The 18,131-nt window shown below is 38.6% G+C and overlaps 1 protein-coding gene across 2 annotated transcripts in view; it reads right to left on the reverse strand.

The window, feature by feature from the left end:
- LOC115007619 (BMP/retinoic acid-inducible neural-specific protein 3-like) overlaps positions 1 to 18,131 on the reverse strand; it is a 48,109-nt gene that overhangs the window by 9,394 nt on the left and 20,584 nt on the right. For both annotated transcript variants that reach the window (XM_029430565.1, XM_029430563.1), the window contains exons 3-6: positions 9,220 to 9,410; positions 7,049 to 7,239; positions 946 to 1,051; positions 536 to 772 (exon numbers count right to left, since the gene is read on the reverse strand). In XM_029430565.1, coding sequence (XP_029286425.1) covers positions 536 to 772; positions 946 to 1,051; positions 7,049 to 7,239; positions 9,220 to 9,410 — 725 coding nt within the window. The remainder of the gene's footprint in view (positions 1 to 535; positions 773 to 945; positions 1,052 to 7,048; positions 7,240 to 9,219; positions 9,411 to 18,131) is intronic.

Below are 18,131 nucleotides of genomic sequence, written 5' to 3' on the forward strand. Positions count from 1 at the left end.
CTTCACACCCAGCTATTAAAACATAAACTTTAAAAGTAATTGCACTAAGGGATATTTCAGCCAAATCTGAGGAATTAGAAAAAAAGACTGCCATTTTGATTTCACCTGACTAATAATAACCAAGGCAGGGTGACGGAGCACAGCAATAATAACCAAACATTATACTAAGAGCTTCTGCTTAAACTCTGTTTCTCTGGTGATATGGAAAACTGGAGTGGCAATAAGTGGGTTTTATTGCTGATTAATCTGCTCCAGACATATTGTAAACTACCTGAGCCGAAAGCTGTTTATTTATTTGATTTAATCCGGTCCTAGGTACTAGGTAGTTCACCAATAAATCACAAACTAGGGAGGAGCTTACATATAGGAACCTCACTCAGATGTAACAGTGCAGATAAAACACTTGAATTCATCCTCACTCCCTCTCATATGAATGATTTATATTCTAAAAGTTTGATTTCTTTCCTGCATTTAAGATGAGGCATGCAATGTGAAAGGGAGCAAAAAAATGTTTTTGTCCAGAGGGCTTTCTTACCTGATACCTCAAACTCTTTATAGAGTATCCCCCATGTCTCTGTGATCCGCTCCAGGCTGTCCTCCATGGCTTGGATGTCCATATAGGGACAGTTGCACTCGGGGAACTTGGGGTCACAATGGCACCAGCAGTCGTTGTCCCTGCAGACGAATTCACCCTCTCCATTACAGGCTATGTAGCTGAGCGCAGCCTTCACAAAGCTCTCTTTCAAGTAGTCTGGAAGGATCACCTGCAAGCCTGTAAATCCAAGTTAGGTTTAGAATCGCCATCGAATTAGGAACTTGGGGAGTGACAGTATAGTGGTAATATAGTGCTGGCTGAGCTAACGTACTTAATAAAACCTATAAATCTGTATGCTACTGTTGTTTATCCAATGTGATACTTTTCAGACCAATATTTAGAAGACAAACCTTGCAGCTGGACTTTATTTTCAGGGCTCTGAACAAGCACAGAGCTAACAGAGTCAAGGTTGTCATAGTTACTACATCCAAGAGGACCTGTGCGGGTCTCCGTCACCTGGGAAACAACAAATCAAAAGCTCATTTATACATTCTCGACAGCTTCCATTTTAGAACATCGTTAAGTTATACTTCTTTAGAAAAAAATATATTTAAAGGGTACTTCTATATTTCAGATTCAAAAAATGAGTTTGAGGGGAGCAAATGTGCCTTGTGTAACATAAAAGGCTTTCTCTGTTCTGTTGAAGCATAGAGTTTTCTACATAATCGATTGTACTTGTGAAACACATGGAAAACTGGGTTAAGCTCATTTAGATTCCTCGAAAATTGGTTTAAGAGTGCTTTGCTGCGCTAATGTATTTGAGAGAATGCTTCACGTTTCTTTTTTTTTGTCTCGTCACTGATTGAAGACATTTCGATTGACCTTTCTGCCACAAAGCAGCTCAAGCAAAGCATCCGCTTTCACTTCATTTGCAAGAAGAGATCTTATTTTTACGCTCTCCTTTTTCTTGCTGTGACACGGCGGAGAGCATCTAACTGATTCTCATTTTTCTCTCTTTGTGGTTCTAGGACACCATATTTTGTTCAGCGATTTGTCCTGGTCAGGCTTGTCAAAGAACAGTTGGTGTAAAGTGACAGATAGATGAGGCGAGACAATGAGGGTCAGTCGATCAGTAACACATTCATAGAGGGCTGAAGGGCTTGGGTACTCATATGAGGCCGGTGATGCAGGGAAGTGAAAACTCAGTGGCTCTTTAATCAAAACCCTAATCCAGAATAAAGGGGTTTGTGAGAGGAATAGCACATATCTTCTGAGAATTAGAAAAGGAAAAAGCTAATTTGAGTACAATTCTTCAACAATAATATTCATATCACAATATAAATCCCTTGTTTCCCTCATAATGCTGGTATGAATGTGAGGAAATCAGATACAACCCTGGGTTTCAGACCACATGAATATTGAATCATTATAAGGAAATATTTGATATGCCATATGATATGCCATACGGCAAAACATTGACTGATGAGCAGAGCATTCAATTCAATTTCCGTTTTGCATAGAAGCTGCTATTCAGTATACATTCTGGTATATTAAAATACGTAATAGGACATTATTGGCCACCTGTATCTTGGCACAAGGCTGTTTGAGAGAATGAAGCAAAGGTTGGCGCTCTGTGCTAGATTTGGCCTTTCTTTGGTATATATTATTTCATGTAACTTTTTTTTTTATGATAGAGAAGTGCAGATTGTGAAGGGGGAGAGAAGGAACGACATACAGCAAACGCCACAGGTCTGACTCAAAACAGTGGCCACTGTGGGCAAGGACTAAGCCTTTGTATATGGGATGCCTGTGCTACCGGTTGAGCTACCGGGACGCCCCATGTAGTTAACTTTTAGTCCAGGTGATACAGTTCTAAGAGTGATCATTTAGTTGGAGCAAGAGAAGCAAACAGAGATAAGAAATGTTGATCATTGAAGAAAATACATTTACAACTAAACACATTTGAATAATTATGTTCCTGGTTCTTGAAACAGCCTGCCAAAGAATGTGATCCAACTTCACGGAGCACATTAAATGATTAAGTGCCACTAGAGGGCAGCAGACACGCTGTCTGACATATTGTCATGTTATAAAATGGTTATACATAACACATTAGTAAAGTATTTTTTATTTATTTTTTGAGTTTACTGCATTGACAATGTTAAGTGCACACTTCAAAGACTGACACAAAGAGCTGCTATATTTTTCTTCAATAAAAAAGGGTACAAGCTTTTATATCTACAAAGAAAAAGATAGAAGGTAAAAAATAATCCATTGGGGGAAAAACATAAAATCACTGATCTTAAAATGATTTCATGTGGGCCTCTAGTAGTAATCTGTAAGTTAAATACATTGCCTTTCAAATTGTAGGTACATTTTGAAAAAGTTAGCAACTGTGGTGTGTGGTGTTTTTATTTTATTTATTATATTTACTTGGAGACTCCAACATTTCTATTTTAAGAAACATCGAGGATTATTAAATGAACATTTTAAAATAGGAATGTAGAATTGGAAAAAAAAAACACTTCCAAGGACCGAAGATCCTTCTACTCCTGAATCTATTGACTACACACTCGTCCAGCTGACATACGGTAGAGAAACATTTGCCTATATGTATACTCTTTTGCGTAGTATCTTGATGAAGAAGGTTTTGTGCATGGTCAACGTTGTAAACTCAGTGACGTAGTGTCCACGTTTAGGCAACAGAACCACTCAGTTAAGTTTAGGCAGAAAAGACTACTGTTAGCTTAAGAAAAAAGATCATGGTTTGGGTTAAAATAAGCTACGAACGTAACGTCACGTGACATAACGTTCAATAAAATAAATCGGCTTTTGGTTTCATACGGGACACTAACATCGGCCTCCTAGGCGAAAATCTTGTGTTTGTTTGATCCTTCGCTACTTCTCCCTCACACCCAAAGAAGACTTTTGCACTCTAATCATTTTTGCATCTAATAATGTCGCAACTGGGTTTACGTTAAAGTTACTTGAAACCCTGGTGAGTCTCACTAGAACGCCAAATGGTGCTTTGTGCATCAGTATCAAGGCCCACTGCCCACTGCTTAGAACTGCAAGGGCAGTGGGCAGTGGGCCCTTGGTATTTAACGCCCTGGAAGTGAAACCAGGACTGAATATTCACTCTGCTTTTAGCTCAGGTTTGGCCTCCACCAGCTGCTGAGAAAACTTTATGCTTAAGATCTTAAACGTTCTTCAAAAGCTAGCCACAAACTCAGCTAGCGTATGTTTATCAGAGCTTGTTTGGTGGAAATGGGTGCTTTCTGCAGCTGGAAACAGGTTGGTTAAAAGCTATGAGACTGAACAGAACTGAAGAGTTGTGGGCCAAAAAACAAAACAATCAGTTGAATGAGGCTAAAAAGCTGTAGCTGTAGTTGTGATAATCACCACAAGCGACCCCCTTCACACAGCCCTTTGAATCAATGTTTACTGCAGCTTTAAGATGTATTTTCTTAGTTTATGAGAGTGTCAGTATGTGCAGGTGTGTTGTTTTAAATATATTCTTGTGGCAGTTGTTCAATACTTTAAAATATGTTTGGTTTGAGTGTGATAATAGATTATCAAGTTAGCCGTCTATCTACTCTGTGACAGTCCAGACAACAATAAATCGAGACCGGCAGCAAAAACATTTGTTTCTCTTTTATTATGAGAACACAATACAATAGAGGCTGCCCATGAGATGAAAATGTGAAAAGAGAGATTCCTGCTGTTTTCTCATTCAAGTATGTCGCCTTGTTCATTACTATGTGCAGGCAGACTGGCAAACGTGGCCACAGTCAGATGGGGATATTGTCATCGATTCGGTCAAATACTCAAAACTGATCCCCGTTGCTCTCGAACAACTGGAGTCATTAGTTATTGTACAAACAAGGCAACTTGATCACAGACTCTACTATGCGCCGTGACTCCTTTAACAGAGCCCAAATTTCCACAGCCAATCCCCAGAACACTACAACAGTAACAGGCTTTTCCTCCAAAATGAGCTTCAATTTCCCCTTTGCGTGCAGACAGCAGGGGGGTCTTTTCCTCACCCGCCTCTCTTTTCCATTCCTAAACTTGTTTGATTTCAAATGAATGCAGAGGAGTGCGTAGTTGTACCTGTTCTGCTGCTGTGTGGGTCAACGCCCTGTGGAAATGATGTGGAGGAATGTATCGCTCCTTTGACTCACTTTCTACCAGTGATGGAGTTGAATCTCTCCTCTTTCCACTTCCTACCTGTCAGATACGCCAGATCACTGCCTTTGGAGCATGAAAGCACACTCTCTCTTCTTCTCTTCCTCTGTGTAGCTACAGCAAAACCCTAATTCCCAAGAAATGAAACAGACAAAAGCATCTGCCTCTGCACCTCTGATGCGCCCACCTTAGCTGCAAAAGAAATATCCGTCCCTCCCCGAACACAATGTAGTGAGAGGACAGAGCTTTGATATAAGTACAGGTAGTCTGATTCATGTTCTGCTACAGCAGAGAAAGCCACACTTCACAAGCACACTACCGCTGTGTTCTGAAGAATGAAAAAGGCAGAAACGAGGGTCATCCTGCACTCTGTAGCCCTATTAACCCCATGCTGCCTGAAGGTGACAACCGGAGGCAGAAACCTGTCACGAGCTGTGTTTAACAAGATTCATTTATCTTCCCCTCACCATATGTGCTCATCACGGAGCTTCCTCCAGACTTTATATGCTCACGGCGGATGAAGATCATATCTCATCACAAGCAGGCTGATAAAAACCGTCATCTCCCATTTTATTTTCATTACCGTTATCATTGTATTATAACAAGGAAATCATTACCATGTGCTGCAGTTTTCTACTTTGCAAATGACACCTAAAAGCAACAGACACATTTAAACTCTGAAATTGAAATTGGAATCTGTAACTGTTTCTAATGTCGGCACTGTACATAGATATTAAGAGGTACACAGAGTTAAACGTATTTCAAGACTTTTTTTATTTACTAAAGTAGTATTTAATGATATGTATCTTACTGATACTTCTTTTATTTCTTGGCAATCGTTTTTGTTATTTCGTTTGTATATTTTGAACTTTTCTATATACCTCCGCCAAGGAGATTTTCTGTCTGTTTGAAAATAAATTACATTTGTTGGAAGGGTGTAGCATGGGCCAAGAACAACATCTAAACATTGGGAGAAGGGGCATTTGTGCTGCATTCATGTGGAGTTGGAATAATCAGAGAAAAATCTCTTTCCAAACGGGAAAATTCACATAAACGCCCCCTGAAGTAGGAACAACAATTTAGAAACAGATATCTAGGTGTTGTTCAAACGCTCTGAGCAATAAAATACAACACATCTTCTTTGAAGTGTCCATATTGTTTCCACATTAACATTTAAGGTCACGAATGCACCAATGTCGGAATGACTTCCTAACTTGGGAAATGGGACCAACCGAGGAGCATGTGAATGCACTATTGGCCTTGGCGAAGGTCTGTGCTCTCCATTTATCATTCTAGTTAATATCTCTATTATTACTAGGAATTGCATTGCAATTTACTTGTCAGAGACAAAAACTAAAATTGTCTCTTGGAATGTGGTAAAACACTAAATTTGGTGCATTTACCCTACCATGATTGTTCTCCATACTCTACAATGCCAAATGCATCACACATCTGAATGTTTCTGATACAGTTCTGATATCGTTAGTATCACTTCCAGCTATGGTAACTTTGCTCTTCTTTCATTCAAAGAAGGATTTCCTAAGAAGCTTCTCTGAGCAGCTTCCCATGTTAGCAGCTCCAGTTGGCAGTGAGAGGTAAATCTTGAATCCTTAAACCCAGAAATCATGTACTGTGGTTTTGTACATGCTTAAGTTTACAATCAAAGCCACTCTGCCACTTTATAACAAAGGATACAAAAAGAGACAGGAGCACGAGGTCTTATGTTTGTGAGTCATCGCTTCTGAGAACAGAGCACTTGCTCTCTGCTGTTAATGAAAATATATATTTGTTGTATTAGTTGAGAGTAACTCCATTGTATATGGAACAATTATACTATGCTTCAATATGTCCCAATGTTTCCTTATTTAGCTTTTGATTATGTTATTACTTTTAAGTCTGTAAGCACTTGTGACCAGACTGCTTTTTTGAGTTGGCCATGTCTCCAGTGATATAGGATGCATTATTTTACCTGATTTCAGACAAAAACATTTTCTTTATATTTGGTTTGGTACAAGCTACATAACACCATTTGCAAAATTAGTATGCAAACACAGGAACACCCATACACGATTATGTTATGAAAGGTTATAAGAGAAAAGGCAACAAAGTCAACAAAAAGGTTCCCAAAGGAAGAGAGACAGTAATCAACCAAGGCAACCAGCCTCCTAGCTTTTTACCATCTCAGCTTATTGTCATAGCCTATCTAATGATATTGACTTGATATTGGGCTGATGGAAGATTAAAGAAGATTGAATCTTTTATAAACGATGCATTAGCCTGTGAGTGTGCCCCAAGAACTCAACAATAGAGATACAAAGGCATTACCTTGATGGCAGTGGAGGCTATCTGGATGTGGTGCAGCTTGCGCAGAGTGCTCTCCCTGTCGATGAAGTAGGAGGCAGCCAGCTGGTGCAGAGCCTCCAGAGTCACAGTGGACGAGTTTCCCGAGTAATCGCTCACCTCTGCTTTCTTACTCAGTTTCCTCTTGTCCACAAATATCGTTAAGGCCTCTTCTCCTGCACAGGAACATACAATTTAAGAAAATTGCTAGTACCATTTGAAAAACTAATAGAGTGTGCAAATTATCTATCGCTATCTGTGCGCTTCCCCGACATAAAATCAAAGAGTTAATATCTTAAGTGTTTTAGTGATTGTTGGTGTGTGTCTCTATCTTTGGCACTTGCACTCATTGCTGAGGTGTTTATGGGCCGCACTTCCCCTCCACCTATCAATAAATAGCATGTCAACTGTGTCAGACCTTTTCACTTGGACTTTCTGTTAATAAGCATTATTAATGCGTTTAGCATTCTTTTCATTGTGGGTAAATATACCTTTTTAAAGTTTTGAATGTATTACAATTAATCTACAATTTAACATAATTTTAACACATGTAACCTGCTGTGCTTTAGGAGAATTACATTACACTATATTATAATACATTACATGTACTGCTATATTCAAGGTTGTTAAACGCACTGGAACAGCAATACAGAAGCCTCTGAAGCACAAAGATACTTGACCACAATAAAGATAGGACACGTCACCTCGTATCCGTAGATCATAGCAATCAGTTCTTCATAAGTCTAGGGGCCATGGTGCAGCACACACTCTTAGCTTGAGAGTCCCCAAGACACTGCACGTCATATTCTTCATCATAATGCAGTGTTAATGTTTCAGGGCGATTTTTCTGCCCACTGCCTTTCTTCGTAAGCTGCTGAAGGGCACCCTTTTAATATCCCAATCTATTTATTAATTTCATTAAGTCCATATGTTTCCGAACACGGAGGCTATCCATTCAGAACCACAGAGGCTTATCTCTGGCAACAATCCAAGGCAAACTCCTCATTCTCCTCTCTTCATACCACTAAGTGCTGGCTGGGAGCCAGAGTGAGGGGCTGCATCAGCTCAGACAGCTGGTAGGGTTGCATTATATGCAGCCACTCACAACAGCGACCTTTTCCAAGCCAGGAGTCGGTAGAAAATAACTGACAAGTGTTGCTCTGTAAAAGCAAATCGGCTTTGCAAGACTCGGCTGGACCTCTCTGGAATCTTAAATTTGTTTTTGTTTTTTCCCATTATTTTTTCTTCGTTCAGAGGACTATTACATTTTGTTCATTCACCACACTTCAGAAAAGCAAGAAATGAGGTGACTGTCGCTGGGAGTGGCGGGTTTACAGTACACAGGGTTTTACATGTATTCGTACATTCATGAAGAGCAATATCTGTGCCAGCGGTGGCATATTATTTTGCTGTGATGAGTTATTCAGTTACTTACTGTGACTGAGTTATTGTGCCATCTATAAGCAACACCTGGGTGAGCAAACTCTAAAAGCTCTTCTCACTATAGCATGTATACTTTACTAAAGCCTTTTTCATGTAGGATCGAAGAAATAACGAAAAACACATTTTCCCTCATATTGCATGCTTCACTGTTTGGGCTAATTAGTGCTATTCTGGAATGCAACAACTTCTTCTTTATTCATATGTCGTCTTCTCATGTAATATCAGCTGGTTTTAACTGGTTCTTATACATGCAGTGTTGAGTTAGCATGAGTTTTATCTCTGTATCCCTTTTTGCAGGGTTCCCATTTTCAATCAAGTCAGTTGAAACCTAACAAAATCAACCAAAGACAGTTTTCAACAATTGGCTACTGATAATAAAATCCTCCTGCAACGGTAAACATTTCATCCAGCAAAACTGACACTTGCTGACTAACAATGAGAAGGCTGCTTCAGTCTAAGTCTGTCTGGAATCAAGGACCCATTGTTCCCATGATTACTATGCTTTTTAATGTGCCTCCTTTTTTATTGGAAATTGCATACATGTCGAGCTGGAATCCAAGGCTTGAAATGAAAAACTAAGTGCATGGCTTAGTGAACAAACACAATGCTGGTGGAGTCAGTTGACCAATTTATTCCAAGGATCAAGTAGTTACCATAAGGATAGCTAATGTAAACAATGCATTCAACATATATTCAAGACTTTGTTTGTTTACCTCCCAGTGTAGCTGACAAAAGGAAGTGAGTCCCATACTTCCTGATCAGATTGTCAGTGATCATCTGGGTAGTGGGCCTGCGGCCCAGAAGTCGAATGTTCCTGACAAACTCAGGAGTCAGAGGTAACGAAGACTCCAAGAAATCTCTCCTTTCCACCGCTAAGTTGTTCACCTTCCATCTCCCAAATTCCCTGGGGAAAAATACAACAACAACTGTAAGTGTACAATGTAGTTCAGTTAAGAATGCGTTAAGGAGAACTGAAATAATACGTCCATTTAAAAGTATAAAAGTAATGAAACAACACAATTTAAGTAGTTTATGCGCTAAACAAGCTCAGACAAATAATAATAAACAGATACATTTATATTAAAATAATGATAATGGCAGCCCGAAGGTAGAGGAGGTGAGCCTGCAGGAGGCAAATTTTCTTATATAGCGACATCATATACGTATATAGGTACATCATTTTCATAAAGCTAAGTACGTAAGCAGACTAAATGGCTAGAAGAGAGAGACAGAGGAAGAAAAAGAGAGAGAGAGAGAGAGAGAGAGAGAGAGAGAGAGAGAGAGAGAAGCAAATTTAATTCATTATGTCACTCTGTGCTTTTGCAATGCAAGGAATCTCTCGACCATGCCGACACAGTCTGAACTTAAATGAAAGTGAGTTGATGAGGAAAAACATAGAATGAGAAACAGAGAGAAAGCGAGTAAGAAGAAGAAGAAGAAGAAGAAGAAGAAGAAGAAGAAGAAGAAGAAGAAGAAGAAGAAGAAGAAGATCCTGGTATCATTTGAAACCATGATTGTCACCTGGGACGGAAATGTGCTCCTGCTACACAGCTGACAGATGTTTTCCCTAATAGCCCATCAAGACAGAGATATACATCGGAACGAATAAAGTACAAGGTGGTACAAGAAATAGCCCCATTGCTCAAATGGAGTGTCTTCTGTAATGAGAGAGACACAAAGTGGGAGCAAAAATGTCATAAAAATGAAAGCAGCGTGAACAAAAGACTGTCAGCCTTTGTTGCCTTTTCAATATGTCTGACCTCAACTGTAAGTGCAGCGTACAGTATATGCTGTGCTTATATGAATCCCTAATGCTGAATTGATAATATTTGAACATGTTCATATTTGATTGCTTGCATCACATATTTGACACCTTTTAATATGATAACAACATGCAAGTCTCAGCAGCAGGAAAGGAGATGCATTTTAATAAAGCTTTGTGTACTGTATAGGCAGGACTTTCTACTTGCCTATCTCCCTCTTACAGCTTTTAAACTACTGTGATTTTCTACCTTTATATAAAAACAGACTATGAGAAGGAAGGCAAAGGCAGCATAGTGAGCTGAACTGGGGCAAAACTCAAGGAACCAAAGGATATGGACGTTCAATTCTGGCACCCTGCACACATTATGTCTAGTATTCTTTGTACAACATTTGCCCAAGGGAAAGCTCTTTGAACTAATATTGCATTTGGCAGTGCTTTGACTCGTATACAAAGTTATTCTACTACCAAAAAGCTCAAGGTGGAAGCTTTCCATGTGAAATGACCTTCACAGATACTTTAGTGTACTGCCTGACTTGCAGTTCCACACTCAAGTGAACAGAGAGAACATGCTATGAATTAAAAGTTTGACTTGCATGTGTTTTTGTTTTGTGTACTGCTTTGCCAAATGTCAGACGATGTAGACTGAGGATATTGTGTTTCGAGAAGAGAGGTGTTCATGACTTCCTTCATCTGAAAAGCTCCGCAAAGTAAAATAAGTCCTCTGAGAGAAGTAAAGTAGATTACTGTTTTAGAATATCAATGCAATGCTTGTTTAGTTTCCTGAAATAAAATAGAAAATCCTCATTATTTGTTCATTCAGAACAAGATTGATCTCAGATATTTCAATGGTAACCCCACTATTAATTTATGTCTGGTCAACATAATGTTGCTGGAATTGGAACACAAAGTACATCGGCAGCCTCTCAGGCACGTTGGTAGCAGAACGTAAGTAATTTTATCATTTCAGACACTAATGACTGGAAAGCTTTGAAGAAGCCTCATGAGGGTGAATTTAATCACCAAAGAAGCAAAAGCAAAGATAAAACAAAATCAGCAACTTAATGGAGGCTGAACTGTGAGTTCTGACATGAAATGTTAAGAGTTGGTTGACTGAGTATTTCCATCTTTACCATCTTAGTGTAATTGTGTTATTATGCTAATATTTGCTAATTAGCATTCGACACAAAGTACAGCTGAAGTTTCCGGGAAGGTCATTAGTTTTTACAGGTATTTGGTCATTAACCAAAAAATATGTGATTTTGACCTAATGATGGCACCAGTGGAAAAGTTAAGGTATAACAAAGATAATTACGATTCATCCTAAATAAGACATACTGTAAATGTCCGTTTCAAATTTCACGGCAATCCACCCCACAGTCGTTTAGACGTTACATTCAAAACAACAAAGGTCAAACTCATGGTGGTGCTGGAGGGGAAAAAATAGAATCCCATCCTTGAAAAATGTCTTAGGAGAAGAAAAAACTTTGACCTGTTGACTCTACAGTAAAAGTCAGGGGATCACCAATGTCTGTACATTTCATCCTCTTGTAACTGTCCATGTCTGTACCAAATGACACAGCAATCCATCCAATAGTTGTTGACATATTTCAGTGCACCCACTGAAAGACCGACTTTCCCATCTCCACAGCCACGTCAGTAGCACGGCTAAAAATGCAATATTACCGCTGAAAATGGTAATAAAACGTACTATAACAACAACAGGCTGAAGGAGAACTAAAGGGGAATCATGGAAATTGTCCAACAAAACCTTTGACGTGATATTATACATAGTCATTCATCATGTGAATGCTTTGCCTTTGGTTTCTTTAAATGTTTCTTGCTAACAGATGTGTCAAACCTTTTTGTCTATGGTGAAATCTTCCCAACACACAGTAGTCGCCAGCACATGTACCTGGTGAGCTGCTTTGCCCGGTCATTCAGCTCAAGTAAGCTCCAAGTAAAATTCAATCAACTAATTTCGATGAAAGTGCTTCCACTTGCCCCGAGCAGGCAAAGCTACAAGTTGTACTCTGACCAATGCTAACCTGCTGTCATAACAAATTGGATAAAATAACCAACGGCCAAACTCCTTGTGACCAAGGCAGCAGAAGATCAAAAATGCAAGGTCAAAGCAGCTTGCTCTGCAGAAAATATGCTCTCAGAAGTGATTTTTCAGCTCAGGAGTTCCAAATCTGTACTCTACTCTGGAACTAAAAGCCCTGTAATAGGAAGATGTTATGTGAAAGGTGACATTATGTATTTCCACCTACTAATTAGATTTGAACAATATATAAATCAGAATATGATAAACAGTTGTTCCATTCTTAAATAATTTTGTTCACCTTGTAACGAGATTGTTTTGTTGTTTTACATTACTTGGAACTGAATGCATGGATTGTGTTGTCAATTTTATTTTTTATATATGTTGTTAGGTTGTTTGCATATGTTTCCAGGGAAACACCTCGGACAAATCTGACAACCACGCAGATGATTGTTAAAGTCATTAATTTACAATGATTGCCGCTTAATGAGCACAAATATTTAATGTTAAAAATAGAGCTTTGAGAAGGAAATTGAGCATGAACATGTGTTTCATGTTTACTTAGTTAATTAGTTTGACATTAGGACAGGCAGCAAATTACTTAAACCTGTCGATTCAATTCATAAGCATTTAATTTCAGTTTTTGGAGCTGTACCTTTTAAAGAATACATGTTGTTAGAGATTAAATGTTTCAGCACATAATATGAACATTTCTCTTTTCAGAATTTAGTGTGACCAACAGAAACAGAAGAGAAAGGTCATGACCTCGAAGAAGAAGAGACACCATTAAAAGAGACTCCATATCAATACCAATGTTAAAATTCACATTTTATATACAGCTCACATAAAGTTTGCCATCTGAGTCGTGTCTTCTATTATTTATTTTTTAGTTATTGAAACTTGTACACTGTGTATTTTCAGTGTAAAAAGGAAACACTATTCATTTTAAAGGTATAAAGGACATACAATGGATGTTTTGCTGTAAAGGTTTTTAGTTTATTTGACTGCCCAAACACAGTTAACATATTTTATGAAGAACGTATTAATTTCTGGACATATAGAAAAGTTTCCAGCAAAAGAAGTGATCCCTGAATATACTTCAAGAACATAACCAGAATCATCAAAGTAAAAATAACTCAAATGTAGATAAAGGCAGTTTATTCATGTGTGGATTGGTATTAATGTGAAATCATGATGCAGTGTGCACATTTAATAAACATATAAGAAAACCCACCTAGAGAGAAATAACCTGTTTCAGGATCTGTAACTAGCACTAATTAAATATGTTCTCGCTAAATGAAGACACTGTTTGAAGACCATAACTATCTTTGATGTTTAAAAGAAGTACAACTCTGATATTAGACCGTGGGCGAGATTGTATTTATATTTTCAAGCACTTTCTGCATCGCAATGAATGTATAAAGAGACAGTTATGAAGTCGCAGACAGATATCACAGCTGTAATTATAACGGATCAGTTGTGATTACTTTGAAATTTCTCGGGAAGGCTATAAGTGTGGTGCCAATTTTTACTATTCGCCTGGCACTGCCCCCAATTTATTCACATAATCACACTTATATGAGAAGGAAGGAACAGGAAGGAACGCGAGAAATGTCCCTCAAAGAGACGTCTGCCTTTTTAGAAAGTTTTTTGAGGGGCTACATCCTGATGCTTTTTTAGAAAAGAAAGCAAAATAACAAGTAAAATGTGGATATCAAAACCACGTAGGACCCACATAGAAATGAACATGATTAACTGTCTTGCCCAAGGCTTTCTTTTTTTTGTCATTACATTACATTATGTGACAAGAAAATAAACATTCGAAACTGCATTGTTCTATCAGTCAAATGATGCACTTTTCTCTCTCCAAAATACCACCTTGACCGCTGTAATCAGAACAGGGTTGAACAACCTTTGTTGCTGATGATGGATGGAGGGAGTGTGGCCTTTTGAAAGGGTATACATCACATAAAACCAGGAGTAATGAGGAAACCTCAAACACCCAGATGTTTGACTCATACCCGAGAATTCAAACCACTGCACACAAAAGTTAGAACAAGCTGATGGCCAAAAATTTCAACCAGCATCGATTTCAATTCCTCTTATATAATCATGAACCAAGGCACTGATTCACACAATATTAAGCAGAAACTGTAGGCAGAAAGTGGGAAGTAAACATAATGATGTTAAATGGATATGTGGAAGCCGCTGACCTTTTTGCTGACACTGTAGTATTCAGACAAAGCCTTTGACTAATCTTGTGCTCAGATATATCTGGTGTAGCTATTAATCTTCACCTCATTTCATGCCATACAAATAAATGACCTCTTCAAATGGGACACTGTGTCTCTTGAGTTGTGCTCTGCAGCCTGAAAGCACTAGTTCAAAGCTGCCGCACGTTCAGTGGAAATAGAGGAATACACAAAAGGGAGCGCAAGAGAGAGAGGAGAGGGGGAGGGGGGAGAGAACAGGTATAGAAAGAGTACTCGCAAATCCCCGCTGTCGTTCGTTTCTTCAGTTATCGCTGACTGTGATAAGCTAGCCCCGTCTTATCTTAAACCCAAATGGTTTGTCCTGCAGGGAGAGAAGGAAACGAAATGGGTTTCACCACGGAGTTGACTTTAGGGGCCGCAATCCTCCCTAGAACCAGCTAAGTCATTATTATTATCAATTTTTTTGCTCCTTTTTACCAAGGTACATCAGTTTCATCAGTTTAACTCTTTTGGACGCTATCATAGCCAAGTTGGTTTGAGTTGTGGAGTTTTCTCCAAATTCAAAGAGGCCCCCTTTTGTCTTGCCTGGTCCGTCATGTCCATGGAAGAAAGTAACCCGGCAGATTAGTGCGCCAACGTTGTTACTTTATACTTCTACTCCACTGCTTCAGATGGAAATATTCAAGTTTTTACCTCACTGTGTTAATTTCACAGCTAGTTCCTTTGTACATGTATTATAAACGTACAATGTATTGTTTCAGATTAAACCAGAGGTTGCCAACCTTTTTGGCTTGTGACTGCTTACAAAAGAAGCAGTGTCTCGTTGGGAGTATTAGTCACATCTCAGATGCCATTGGGTTGTTTGCATTTCCACAGAAGGATTCACTCCTCTCAGATGGTCAGATTTGAATACCTGTTAAGGCCCAACATTATCCAATAGTTCACAAAAAAAGCAAACATTGGAGAAATGTCCGAAATGTAAATTGATTTTTTTTTGTGAAGCATAGCTTTTTCTTCTTTCCTACCCCATTAATCATCTCATATTCTCTCAGTTGTATCTTGTGACCCCTTGTGACTCTTTCTAACTTCATATAAAGGAGTTACAACAAGCTACATCTTGAAGAACAAAAGGAAGCTTATGCATTGATGCATTAGTAACAATCTAATAATGTCATATGTTCCAGAGGCCATTTGTATGCAGAAAAAGTACTATTACATTTGGCACTTTAAATACATTTAGCTGATTATACTTGCATTTTGAATACATAATTTGAACTTGTATTTTTAGATTGGTGTATTTGTACCTTTACTGAAGGTTACAAACACTTTACGCCACTGTGCTTCTGTTACTTGCTGTATCCACATATATTGGCTGGCATGTGGCCTAATCTTTAAGCAGTTTAATAATATTCAATGAGCATGGTGCATTTTCCACAGTTAAATTATGTTTAAAATTAAATCTCATCCCATAAAACATAATCCAAATGCATTATCCAAATGCAATATGTTCAGAATGCAGCCAAATACACATCAACGCTCCTGCCTTCACCCTGGTGAATGTGGCTGCTTTCCCTTGGCAATGTTTCCTGTGGACAGGTGGCTAAGGCGGAAGGCCCACATTGTGTTTGCACTGCAAGCACCGGGTATGCTCTCCAGTAAATTGTCCAAACACACACAGACACAAAAACACAAACCTTCTTTTATTTTCTTCAGACGCCTTGCAAAAAATATTTTCAAATTCAATCAGTAAGAAATGCAGGAAATTAAATAGAGGGTTAGCGTGGTGTGAATTCATTACTTGCTGAGGTAGCTCAAACACTGTAACCCCAAAACACAGATTCTGGTGATCCATCTTCTCCTGTCATTGAACATTTATTAGGATTTAGCAGAGATCTTGACTACGCATGAGGAAGACTAGACCAGAAAATAACATTGTCACTTTTAATCCCCTCTGCCCTCTTTTCTGCACAAAGTGATGTGCCTCTCGACCAAAAATGGATGGTCAAAAATGATCATTTACAACAAACACAAGCTTAAGATTTATCTGTCCATGTTGCTACCGTTGGATTTGAGCAATGTCCACTGACACTTATTGATGTAAGTTCCTCACATTTGAAGAAAGACAACGTATAGTAGTAGCCTATTCAGCACAGAAAGTGCTGAGATGATGAGAAGTTAGCAGATGAAACTTTGTGTCTTTGTATCCTTTTTTTGACTCCATAAGTGTAGCTTTATAACATAATGTGGCTCTTGTTAAGCCAGAAAAGCTGCTTCAGATTGTTTTTATTATCTAAAGCTGCTGTCACACTACACATTTAATCAAGCACCGGTTATTTTTAACACATTAATTCATTAGCATTGATATCATTAAAGAAACATTTCACTCAAATCTACAAGTCACAACATTATGGTGGCGCTAGAAAAAAAGTAATGTGATCGCCAAAGTCAGTAGGATTTATCCTCTGGGGAGCATGAATGTCTTTACAACATTTCATTGCAATCTGTCTGATATTTGTTGAGATTTTTCAGTTGGGACCAAAGTGGTAGACCTACGCACAGACTGACATCGCTCCATGCTTCTCGTGGGGCTAAGAACCTTAAGAGAGGATAAAACGGAAACCATAATGAGGCTTCCCAGTGGAATCATCTCCTCTTTTTACACTTTCATGCTCAATATTAAGTCAAACCTTAGCGAGAAAGCTTAACTAAAGAGAATTTGCTAGCTGACTGAATTTAAAGTGATAACTAAAGTAAAAACTGAGCTATTTATGGGGCAGATTCGAGGTAAAATGTCTAATATTGTGTCTCTTGTGACTTACATGCTTTAATACTTTTTTCGGATATTTCGCTGAGCAAAAGTGTCTTCTGGGTGAAAAACGACTTATAACTGTTCCCTCGCCTGCCTATTTACCACAAGGAGCAAAGCAAAGTTGCCAAAACCTCTGAGGGAATTTTAGGAGAAGATTCAAAACAAAGAATATCAGTGAGAATGTAGCGGTGGGAATGTTGAGAAGCAGCGCTGAGGGAGTCTGCTCTAAAACACTCATCTCAACCCTCTTCAGAGCACCTGCAGACTCCCCTGTGGTTTAACAAATGTGCTGTTGTTCATAGGGCTTGAAGTGGCTCTTATATCTAGCAGGGAGTTGCTGTCTTTTGATCAAGTGAAACACAAAGGGTGGGCTTGTCCTACATGCTCCAGTTTGCAGAATAAACTTATTGCAGATCATTATTTGTCATTTTAAAAATTCATTATGTGTCGAGAGATGCTTGTTGACACTACTGCTATTTGCTCGTTTTAAATACCCCAGGGTTCTTTTCTGTAGTAGTATTAATTGAGTGTCCTTCATTTTTAAAGTATAAAGTAATTATTTATTGTTGATGATTTTAACATCTGTGTTTTAACGGGAATGATTGCCTGAAGTGACTTAGTGGATTTCTTTATTTATGTTTGACCTCAAAGGGTTATTCCACAGAAATCTTTAATATCAAAAACCAGGCTAGGCTTCTTGTCTGTACACGAAGGTTACTGCTTGCTTTTGAAATGAAAGGACCTCCGTTACACAGCAGGAGCATAGCTATGAAGTTTGGCCGTCTTAGAAGAATATT

The sequence above is a fragment of the Cottoperca gobio genome, chromosome 4 (assembly GCF_900634415.1).
Source record: "Cottoperca gobio chromosome 4, fCotGob3.1, whole genome shotgun sequence".
In the NCBI taxonomy this organism is placed as follows: Eukaryota; Metazoa; Chordata; class Actinopteri; order Perciformes; family Bovichtidae; genus Cottoperca; species Cottoperca gobio.